Source organism: Gorilla gorilla, chromosome 2 (genome assembly GCF_029281585.2).
Source record: "Gorilla gorilla gorilla isolate KB3781 chromosome 2, NHGRI_mGorGor1-v2.1_pri, whole genome shotgun sequence".
NCBI lineage: Eukaryota > Metazoa > Chordata > Mammalia > Primates > Hominidae > Gorilla > Gorilla gorilla.
Genome location: NC_086017.1, coordinates 109646982 through 109659325, shown reverse-complemented (window position 1 = coordinate 109659325; position 12344 = coordinate 109646982). Strand labels below are relative to the sequence as shown.

General features: G+C 37.3%; 1 protein-coding gene across 2 annotated transcripts in view; it reads left to right on the top strand.

Moving 5' to 3' along the window:
• DCBLD2 (discoidin, CUB and LCCL domain containing 2) overlaps positions 1-12344 on the top strand; it is a 99878-nt gene that overhangs the window by 64999 nt on the left and 22535 nt on the right. For both annotated transcript variants that reach the window (XM_019024002.4, XM_055381749.2), the window contains 5 exons: positions 5414-5465; positions 8046-8118; positions 8420-8553; positions 10486-10526; positions 11364-11579. In XM_019024002.4, the coding sequence (XP_018879547.2) occupies positions 5414-5465; positions 8046-8118; positions 8420-8553; positions 10486-10526; positions 11364-11579 (516 nt within the window). The remainder of the gene's footprint in view (positions 1-5413; positions 5466-8045; positions 8119-8419; positions 8554-10485; positions 10527-11363; positions 11580-12344) is intronic.

Below are 12344 nucleotides of genomic sequence, written 5' to 3'. Positions count from 1 at the left end.
TCTTCACAGAACTAGAAAAAACTACTTTAGAATTCATATGGAAACAAAAAGGAGCCCAAATAGCCAAGGCAGTCTTAAACAGAAAAAAGCTGGAGGAGTCATATTACCTGACTTCAAACTGTACTGCAGGGCTACAGTAACCAAAACAGCATGGTACTGGTACAGAAATAGGTGCGTAGACCAATAGAACAGAATAGAGAGCACAGAAATAAGGCCACATATCTGCAACCACCTGATCTTCGACAAAGCTAACAAAAATAAACAATGTAGAAAGGACTGCCTATTTAATAAATGGTGCTGGGATAACTGGCTAGCCATATGCAGAAGATTGAAGCTGGACCCCTTCCTTATGCCATATCCAAAAATCAACTGAAGATAGAATAAACACTTAAATGTAAATCTCAAAACTATGAAAACCCTGGAAAACAATGTAGGCAATAGCATTCTGGTCATAGGAACTGTCAAAGATTTCATGATGAAGACACCAAAAGCAATCACAGCAAAAGCAAAACTTGACAAATAGGATCTAATTAAAATTAAGAGCTTCTGTACAGCAAAAGAAACTATCAACAGAGTAAACAGACAACCTACAGAATGGGGAGAAAATATTTGCAAAGTGTGAATCTGGCAAAGGTCTGATATCCAACATCGATAAGGAACTTAAACAAGTTTACAAGAAAAAAGAAACGTTGAAAAGCAGGTAAAGAACATGAGCAGACACTTTTCCAAAGAAGACACATATGTGGCCAATAAGCATAAGAAAAAAAGCTCAATATCATTGATCTTTAGAGAAATACAAATCAAAACCACAATGAGATACCATCTCATACCAGTCAGAATGGCTATTATTAAAAAGTAATAAAATAACATGCTAATGAGGTTGTGGAGAAAAGGGAACACTTAAACGCTGTTGGTGGGAGTGTAAGTTCAACCATTGTGGAAACCAGTGGTGATTGCTCAGAGTGCTAAAAGCATGGCCACCCTTTGACCTAGTAACCCCATTACTGGGTATATACCCAAAGGAATATAAATTGCACTCATATTGTTCATTGCAGCAGTATTTACAATAGCAAAGACATGGAGTCAACCTAAATGTCCATTAATGGTAGACTGGATAAAGAAAATGTGGTACATATACACTATGGAATACTATGCAGTCATAAAAAAAGAATGAGATTATGCCCTTTGCAGGGACATGGATGGAACTGGAGGCCATTAACCTCTCACAGGAAGAGAAAACCAAATACCACATGTTCTTACTTTTAAGTGGCAGTTAAATGTAACACATGGACACATAAAGGGGAGCAATTGACACTGAGGCCTACTGGAGGGTGGGAGGAGGGAGAGGAACAGAAACAATAGCTGTGGGATGCTAACTAGGCTTAGTACCTAGATGACAAAAGATACAGCAAACCCCCATGACACAAGTTTACCTATATAACAATCCTGCGCATGTACCCCTGAACCTAAAATAAAGTTAAAAGGAAAACTACCTGCTGGGTACTATGTTCACTCTCTTGGTGGTGGGGTCTGTACCCCAAACCTCAGCACCATGCAGTATACCTATGTAACAAACCTACACATGTACCCTGTATCTAAAATAAAAGTTGAAATTAAATAATAAAATATCTGTATATACAATTCATTGATTTTTCAGTGTATTTAGAGTTGTACAGTTATCACCATAGTCAATTTTAGAACATATTTATCACCCCAAAGGAAATTCCTTAGTTAGTAGCAGTTATTCCCCATTTCTCTCCTCTTAACCCCCTACAATCCTAGGAAACCACGAATCTACTTTTTATTGCTATAGATTTGCCTATTCGAAACATTTCATGTAAATATATCACATAGTATGTGGTCTTTTGTGACTAGCTTCTTTCACTTAGCATATTTTCAAAGTTTATCCATGTTGTAGCATGAATCAGTACTTCATTTCTTTTTATGGCCAAATAATATTCCATTGTATGTATATACACCCCATTTTGTTTATCCATCCATTCATCAGTTGATGAACTTTGGTGTACAAATGTTGGTGGGGACATAGGTTTTTAATTCTCTTGGGCATATACCTAGGAGTGAGATTTCTGGGTCATATGCTAACTCTTTGTTTAATATTTTAAGGAACTGCCAAACCATTTTCCAAAACAGTTGCACCATTTTACAATTTTACTAGTACTGCATAAAGACTCCAGTTTCTCCACATTTTTGCCAGTGCTTGTTATGTCTTTTTTATTTTCGCCATCCTAATGAGTGTATGGTGGTGTCTCACTGTGATTTTAATTTGCATTTCCCTGATGGCTAATGATGCTGAGCATCTTTTTATGTGCCTGTTGGCCATTTGTATATCTTCTTTGGAGAAATGTCTGTTCATATCCATTGTCTGTTTTTAAATTGGTTCCTTTGTCTTTTTAATGCCACATAATAATATTCTTTATGTATTCTGGATATTAGATACATCTGTTTTCATTGATATATCATTTGTAAATGTTTTCTCCCATTCTGTGTGCTATCTTTCTCTTTCTTAATGGTGTCCTGTGAAGTACAAAAGTTTTTAATCTTGATGAACTTCAATTTATTTTTATTTGTTTTCTTGTGCTTTTGGTGTTTTATCTAAGAAATCACTGCTTAATCCAGAGTTGTGATATTCTCATATATTTTTTTCTAAAAGTTTTATAGTTTCAGCTCTTGAGTTTAGATCCACTTTATTTTGTATGTGGTGTGAGGTACGGGTCCAATTCATTTGTTTGTTTGGTGGATATCCAGTTGTCTCAGCATCATTTGTCTAAAAGATAATTCTTCCCCCCATTGAATTGTCTAGGCACCCTTGCTGAAACTCAGTTGACTATAAATTTAAGGGTTTATTTCTAGATTTTCAATTCTGTTCCTTTGATTATGATGACTTATACATTGCTATCAGAAATCTCTGGGGCAGATGGATTTTTTTGGAGCTAGGCTGTGTTCTTATTAGCTGGGAGCATTGTAGTAATGACAATTTTCTGGAAGGCTGTTTACTTGGGAAAAGCTTTTAAGAAAGACATTTTAAAGCTTCTTAATTGCCTGCTTTATTTGATGTTGTTTTCTTTGCCTTTGTAGAGTTATAAAGGTCAAAGTGTGCACTTAAGGCTTTCTTTATCTTCAGTCTTCTTGGCTCTCCTTGTAGCTGTCCATTTTGAATTCTTATTTTTCTCCTTGAGAGCTCTTTTGAACTTCCATGGAATTTGAGAGCAACTTTAGTGAGTTGCACATTTGCATGGCATAGTTTTGGAGTCTCAGCACTGCATGGACTTACAACCAAAGCCCTGTTCTGATCAAATAATCCATAGTTGACCAGATTTCTGGCATGTGGCTGGAAGATAATGGGGCCAGCTGGCAGTCTTCTTGTGGTTTAAGTGCCATATTGGACCACACAGCACCTTTCATCCCAGGCTATTAATCTTAGAAATTCAACTTCTAATCTTAGAAGTCGGAAATTTTTTTGGTGGAGCAGAAAGTGGAAAATTGATTCTTGTTGATGCTGGGCAAAGATTGACAGGAATAACTAGAGAACTGGTAATTCAATTTGCCTGCTCTTCTGGTTGGTCAACTGGGTGGTAGTGAGCCCCTATTTAGGCATCTATCCTATTAAATTCCTAAGCACAGATTTAGCTTAACTGTCATTCAAATGCCTGTGGTTTATAAATATTAATTTATACACTTGCCTTCAAAATACCCCTTTCTTACTGGTACAACACAGTTATTAAGCTCTAGTTCAAGACACATTTTAGTTGAATAGTAAACACAAAATTTCTTCAGAATTATGGAATAAAATGATCGATTATCATATGCTTGCTGTGGTAACCATTAATTTAACAAATATTTACATATTGTTCAGTGTGCTAGGAGCTATCTCCATCAAGGGTATATTGGCTGCCCTTGACACAGTTCTTTAATCAAGCGTTTATATGTAAAATCACTTACTTTTGTGATTGCCTTCGGGTCTTCTTCCAGGTTTTCTTCCCTGCAGGTTAGTAAATAACTGGACTTAGCCAAACATGCTAATGATCAGAAACTTTTATTCATCCATTGATTCAATAAATAAGTCTCCTGTATACCATATGCTGTTATTGCTACTGGAAATACAAAGGTGAGGACAAACAGCCTCAGGCTGTGTCCGGGGACTAGGCTTTATAGAGTGATTTTGCTTATAACTCTATAATTACATCAACAAGTCAGGCTTACATATTAACATAACACATTACCTTTGACAACACAGAATAGTCATCCGTTTATTAAAACAAACAAAACTTAAGTGTCTACTGTGTGCTAAAGGAATTTGACTTGTGAAGCTGAGGGACAGCTTCTGTGAGGAAGTGGCAGTGAAGCTGAGCTCTTAGAGAGGAATCAGCTAGGCTAAGTAGTAGTGGGAAAGCCTTACAAGTCGAGAGAGCAGCTTGTGCCAGGGGACCAAAACAAGACTGGAGTGGCGAGAAGCCAAGGCAGGTACACACAAGACTGCAGAGTAAGACAAGGCCAGCACTTCAAGACTCTGTAGGCTGTGTTGAAGGCTTTGCTGTCTAACCTAAGAGAAGGAAGCCACTGAAATGGTGGTTTTTTGTTTTGTTTTGTTTTGTTTTGTTTTGTTTTTTTAAACAAAGCCACTTTTTACATAGCCTATGAACTTGGTCTTAATTAGAGGCAGATTAGCTCTTGCCCAGCTGTATTGGTTTCTAGGCAGAAAATGTTAAATTTTAGAAGTTTTGTTTCTTTAGAGCAATGCTACTCCAACTTCCGTGTGCTTAAGAAATTACTGAGAGGACTTCTTAAAACAGATTTTTGGGCACCACCGCCAGAGATTCTGTAAGTCTGGATGGAGTTCAAGAATTTGAATTTCTACTAAATTTCCAGAAGGTGCTGATGCACCAGTCCTGTCTCTGGACCAGATTTTAATTAGCAGTTATTAATAGTTAGAGCCATAAAATTAACTCACTTTCTTTGTCGTTGTTTTCCTTATGTGCAAACAGCAAAGGGTCATTTTTAGTTATATAATAACCAAGAAATATTTGTGTGTGTGGGTAGCTGTATTTTACAGAAACCACTTTAAAGCTATAAATTTTACTTATCTATGCATGTTCTAAATATATATATATATATAAAAATACACATATACATATATGTGTGTATATGGTATGTGACTTCCTGAGGTGATGTAGTAAACAGTATTGAGGGGACATTGCTCCAAAAATCAAGAAACTTAATATCAGAAAGAAATTGTGATTAACAAAAGTTGGTAAAGTTTTTAGTACCACTTTGACAGTGCCATTGAGATTTTTGAAAATTAGAGTAGTACAGTTTGGGATTCTGAGACACTTGGAGTTTCAGCAAGGTAATCCTGTATATTAATGGAATCAGTTTTTTATTTTTGTTTTTCTAGATCTAATTACTTGTTTGGACACTGCATCCAATTTTTTGGAACCTGAGTTCAGGTATGATTATATTTGTGAGTTTTTTTTTTTTTTTTTTTTGCTTAAATGTTACTTTTCATTCACTTCTTCATTTTCATTCTGTATACTCTTAGGGTTAATGTATATTGTGTGATACATATCATTGTTCTGAGACTTCAATAAATTAGAGCTTACTTAAAGCATAAAGCCATTTAGTTGCATGTTTACATTTTGCTTTTATTGTAGCATTTAGATCTGCAAAATGAAAGTATCATTTTAATATGCTTTGAAAGTAGAACTAGTTGCTTTTCAAAATCTAGCAAAACTGCTAGTAAAAGTTGAAAAGGTATTTATCTTTTTTCAGAAAATTGAAAGAGCATGGTTTTGGCTGTTACAGAATTCTGCAGTGTTGTTACTCAAGTACCATTTCTACTATTTCTCTTCTTTATGCCTTTGTCTCTTGCCTAGACAACTTCTAATCGAGTTCCTATTTCTGTTTGCTGGCTGCCATTCACACTGCTGCCAAGTTGTTTTCAAAATACATATCTGATCATTTCCCTGCTTAAAAATCTTGAGAAACTACTTATTATGATAAAAAACAGTTGTCCAGATTTCCTTAACCTGGTCTTCTCGTTCTTTCACAAGCAGTCCTCAGGCCATTTTTCCAGTCTCATCTTATGTTCTCCATATTGAAATGACTCTGAGTTATTTACAGTGCTCTGAGCTCACAGAGCTTTTACCAGGAACCACTTGCCTCCTCTCTGCTTGGCAGATCATTCTCATCTTTCAAGAGCCATCTTACTAACTTTTCCGAACTTACTACCACTTCCCCACAAGAACCTTAATTTTGTCTTCAAGAATGGTTCTGTGTGGGAAGGGTGCCCTCTTCAGCATTTGAGGGGGACGTTAGCTGGGGTAACCCTAGCATCAGTGTATGGTAGACAGCCCTGGCAGAGGGTCAGCTGCGCTTGTGCCACTCTCCAGCTCCATGATCTGCCACAACAAATCCAAGCTCCCATTATCTCTGTCCGGGGCTGCTGTACTATCGCCTAATGGTGTCCCAGCCTCCACTCATGATTCCTTGCTATCTCTTTTCTTCCCAGGAGCCAGAATAATCTTTTTTAAAAATACTAATCAGATTATGTATGTAAGCTGCCAAAATCCTTTACTGGCTTCCTATTTTTACTTAGAAATATATTCCATACTCTTCACCATAGCCCACAAGGCTCCTGCATTACCTGCCCGTCTGTCGAGTCTTCTCTCTAACTAACCTTAGTTTTGCTCTCTGGCACGTACTTGCACTGCCGTCCCCGCTTCCAGACACACACTAGGCCATCCTGCCTCATGCTGTGCTCATCCCTCTGACTAATGTGCATTTCCCACCACTTGTTCTAGTGACACCCCTTAGCTCACTGCTGAGGCTTCACTTCCTAAGAGCCCCATCCTGCCACCCCCATTCCCTGACTGGGGGTGGTACAGAGTCCTGCATAAGAGCACGGACTCCAGAGCCCATTTGCTACCTGCTAATTGTGTGAATGGGCATACAGTTCCTTAATTTCCCTGTTTCCTAAAATGAGGACAACACTAGCATCTCCTCCATAGAGTTCTTATATGGATTACCTAAAGCACTTAGGGTGCTACCTGGCAATTCATTAAGTTTACTGAATTACTGTGTTACTTGTATTAAGTTAGATTTCTTCCGGTTATTTCAGCGTGACTTTTCTTCATAGCAGAATCAAAATCAATTATTTGTGTAAGTATTGGTTTAATGTCTTCTACCACTGGAATATAAACTCAGTGAGGACAGGGGCAATATTTGTCTGTTTGACTTTTGTAAACCCAGTACCTAGTACTGCCCTACACTCAACAGATAGCATAATAGACACTCAAATAAATGTGTTGGGTGGATGGGTAGCAGCGTGAATGAATGCACCTCTTTTAATACAGCTTAAATTGGATCAATAGAGGGTTGGTAAAATGTATTATGGCATATCCACAGAATAGAATATCATTTAGCTCTTAAATTTGATGAGTAGGTTTTATAGTAGAAACATGTCTACCATTCATTATGAAATAAAATAATCAAGGCAGTATGTAATAAGACAAAAAAATGTTTCAAATGTGTGAGTGAAGACGTTATATATATATGGATGGAAGAAAGTCTGAAAGGGCTTTTTAGAACTGGTGGTCCTGGCCGGGCACAGTCATTCATGCCTGAAATCCCAGCAGTTTGGGAGGCTGAGGTGGGCGGATCACCTGAGGTCAGGAGTTTGAGACCAGCCTGGCCAACATGGTGAAACTCCATCTCTACTAAAAATACAAAAATTAGCCAGGTATGGTGGTATGCACCTGTAATCCCAGCTACTCGGGAGGCTGAGGCAGGAAAATCTCTGAGACCCAGGAGACAGAGGTTGCAGTGAGCCAAGAAGGTGCCATTGCACTCCAGCCTGGGCGACAAGAGTGAAACTCCGTGTCAAAAAAAAGAACTGGTGGGTCTTTGAGGGTAGTGAAATTATGGTATTCACCTTGAACTGAAAAATGTGTCTGTGATATTTTTGGGGGTTGCTTTTTTCCCTGTAAAAGACAGCATTATGTAACCTTTTGCTTGTTTTCATTTCTCAGTAAGTACTGCCCAGCTGGTTGTCTGCTTCCTTTTGCTGAGATATCTGGAACAATTCCTCATGGATATAGAGATGTAAGCCAGATATAAACTTATTTGAAAATTGTGATATAACTTTATTTTTTTAGAACTCCAGAGTAGAGGTGTGTTAATCATATATCCTTATCTTTTACCTTTTTAAGACATTTTTTAATAATATGTTTTATTCTTTTTCTTCTGCTAAAACTGTTGTGTTACAGTACCAATAATCTATTTTTGTTTATGAAGTTTATGAAGAAACTGCCTAGATTAACTGATTTCTCAGGAAGTAGAGTGTCTTGTTTATGAATTATTAAGAGAAAATTAAAAATGAATCTTTTCTTTTCCCTTCCTTAAGTCCTCGCCATTGTGCATGGCTGGTGTGCATGCAGGAGTAGTGTCAAACACGTTGGGCGGCCAAATCAGTGTTGTAATTAGTAAAGGTATCCCCTATTATGAAAGTTCTTTGGCTAACAACGTCACATCTGTGGTGTAAGTATATATGCAATTTAAAAAATATATGCTATATATAATTAGCATTCTGGGTAGCATTGGGCTAAGAACTAGCTAGAGCTCAGCAGTGTCACTGTTAATGGTGTTCATGAAAGAACATTTAGGCAGTAAGCACTCACATTAGTGTGCTCAGTGTCTTTTGTTTTGTTTTGTTTTGTTTGAGACAGAGTTTCGCTCTCATTGCCCAGGCTGGAGTGCAGTGGCGTGATCTCGGCTCACTGCAACCTCTGCATTCTTGTTTCAAGCGATTCTCCGGTCTCAGCCTCCCAAGTAGCTGGGATTACAGGTGTGTGGCACCACGCCTGGCTAACTTTTGTATTTTTAGTAGAGGCGGGGTTTCACCATGTTGGCCAGGCTGGTCTCGAACTCCTGACCTCGTGATCCACCCACCTCGGCCACCGAAAGTACTGGGATTACAGGCGTGACCCACCGTGCCCAGCCAGTGTCTGCATATTTTGAAGAGTACAGGTGGTGTTGTACTACTTTAGCTTATTGTTCTTCAAAAATGTCATTTGGAAGAGTAATGTGTTTCTTCTGTCTTTTCTAAGTGTTAAAAAAAAGTCTACATAAGAGTCTAGAAGTTTGTTGCCAAATCCTTATTTATTTTACAGATTGAAAGGCTTAACTACTGTGTTCCTTATAGCACATGGGGATTCAAGATAATTGAAATACTTTAAATATAAATTTAAATTTGACATAAAGTGTTACATCATAAGCATTATTGTGAATCTTCCTTTCATTCTAAGAGAATATTTTGAGGATGTATTTTCATGGTAACTATAGTGTTCTACTGTTTTATAAAATGTAGGGTAGGCATCAAAAGCAAGAGAAGTTGAAACATTAAATAGAAAAGCAGTGTTAGCAATCTGTTTTTATAAATCTTGTCTCTTAGATATGCTCAGTCTTTCAGACAACACTAAGCCTAATTGAAACCAGCTTTTCTTCAGAGGTCCTAGGCCAATTTTCATTCAGAAGACACAAGCATCATCCATATCCAGACTGGTATACAACAGGATTCAGCAGATTTGTTCTGTAAAGATCCAGCTAATAAATATTTTAGGCTTTACAGGCCACATGTCTCTGCAGCTTATTCTTTTTTTGTTTTATTTACAGCTCTTTATTCTTAACTCACTGCCCATACAAAACAGGCCATGCGTGGGCAGTCATTGGCCCATCCCTGGTATAGATTCAACTACCTTCCCTTCTTTTTTTTTTTTTTTCTAGATTATTTTATGCAGACCCTTTCATTCCTTTACCATGTTATACCTTTAGAAAGATTTAGTGTTTGTGAATTCTCCCTTTCATACTTTAAAAAAGAAAACAGGGATAAATTGCATCCTCTTGTAATGGTTTGTATGTTGGACTAAAGGCAGGAGTGTACACTGAAACTTCTTCCATGAGATGTTGATTTCTCCTAAAAAAAAAAAAAACGAAAAATAAATCTATTAGTACCCAACTTTTCTCATGTTTATGCGAAAAAACTTGAGCCTCATTATCTGAGAATTAGACCTTTTAGTGTATTTTCGTCAAAAGCATTTGCCACAGAAAAGTGTTAAGAATCCATTTGTTTCATGAAATAAAGTAGTGAGGGATTGACAGTGAACAATGAGTAAATACATATGAAAAAGAAGTACATATTAAAGATTACATAGAGAACTTTTGCACAATCACATATGAAACTGGGTGCTAGATACTGGTAGAGAAAGCTGTTTATGCTGATTTCAGAAGTTGTCCTGCTCAGAAATGAGACTTTTTTCCTACGAACAATATTAGTTGTCTAATTTTTAGCCACACAGTCTTCTTGGTTCTTTTATTGGGTGGGGGGAACCAAATCAAAAAAAATGTTTCACTAAATATGGGGCAATCATGTGTTATGTGAGTATCACCAAAAAAACCCCTTCTCTCTTTCAGGGGACACTTATCTACAAGTCTTTTTACATTTAAGACAAGTGGTAAGCCTTTTATGGACTTTATAATTTTTTATTTATATAATTAATATTTTTGAACACTGTTAGGCACTGTGTCAGTTGCTGATTTATTGTACTTTCTCACGTAGTTGTCTTAATAACACTATGAGGTAAGATAGTTATCTAATAATATAATGAATAGAGCAAATTGAAAGTTTTATATTTATAGAGAAATGGTCATGTAAGCAAGGAAGGTTCCTTAAGAAAGATGACTTTTGAACTTGTCTGAAGAAGTAATCAATTCGTTCAACAGAAAATACTTACTGAGTTCCTTCTCTTTATGTGCCACGCATTGCTCTGGTTCGAGTGATAGAGTAAAGTGAACAAACTCCTGCCTTCCTGGAGCTTACATTCTAGTAGTGAGAGATTGATGATAAGCAATGAATAAATTACTGTTTATAATGTACTGTTTACAATATGATAAAAGATGTAGGAAAATAAAGAAGGAGGACTGGATTGAAGTTGGGAAGGGCCTTCCTCCCAGGGAAGACCTCAGGGAGAATGCAACATAGGCCAAAAACCTGAAGGAGGTAAAGGAGTGAGTTACTCAGTTATTTGGGAAGAGTGTCCCAGGGAGAAGATAATGTATCTCCATTAAACTAACAGTCATGCTTGTAAATGAGCATGTTTGTAGGTTTCCTAATGATACACAAAGACATATGCCCAAGAAACACTTGCCTAGTTTTGAAATTTCTCTGTTACAGTGTATTATTAGTGTAGTGTATGTTAATTAAAGATGGAATAGAAAGTTTTCAGTGAGCAGGTCTACATGCATTTTGAAATTATACCTGGAAACCAAATTTAGTCTTTTCTTTGTTTCAGGATGTTATGGAACACTGGGGATGGAGTCTGGTGTGATCGCGGATCCTCAAATAACAGCATCATCTGTGCTGGAGTGGACTGACCACACAGGGCAAGAGAACAGTTGGAAACCCAAAAAAGCCAGGCTGAAAAAACCTGGACCGCCTTGGGCTGCTTTTGCCACTGATGAATACCAGTGGTTACAAATAGATTTGAATAAGGAAAAGAAAATAACAGGTTAAGAGACAAAAATTTTCTAGAGTAATTTGTAACACTTATTTTATTCAAAAAACTAGTAACATCTAAGATTTTCAGAGAAAATTAAGGCATTAAAATTGTAATTATATGGTTTTATATTTTCTTCACTGATGTTAATATTACTAGAGACACATTTTATGAAACATGGCAGAGAAAAGGAGTTATTTGTGTTGGTCAGGGTTCTCTAAAAGGACACAACTGATAGGACAGATGTATATATAAAGGGGAGTTTATTAAGGTGTATTGACTCACATGATCACAAAGTGAAGTCCCACGGTAGGCCATCTGCAAGCTGAGGAGCAAGGAAGCCATTCCGAGTCCCAAAACCTCAAAAGTAGGGAAGCCGACAGTGCAGCTTTTAGTCTATGGTCAAAGGTCCAGAAGTCCCAAAGCTAAGAACTTGGAGTCTGATGTTCAAGGGCAGGAAGCATCCAGCATGGGAGAAAGATGTAGGCTGGGAGACTTAAGCCAGTTTAGTCTTTTCACGTTTTCTTCTGCCTGTTTTTATTCTGGCCGTGCTGATGCAGATTAAATGGTGCCGACCCAGGTTGAGGGTGGGTCTGCCTTTCGTAGTCCACTGACTCAAATGTTAATCTCCTCTAGCAACACCCTCACAGACACACCCGGGAACAATACTTTTCATCCTTCAATCAAGTTGACACTCAGTATTAACCATCACAGTATTTAATTCGTAATAGCTTTTTGTTTCCATTGTAATGAGACACTTTTTTAAGGTAGTGTTTC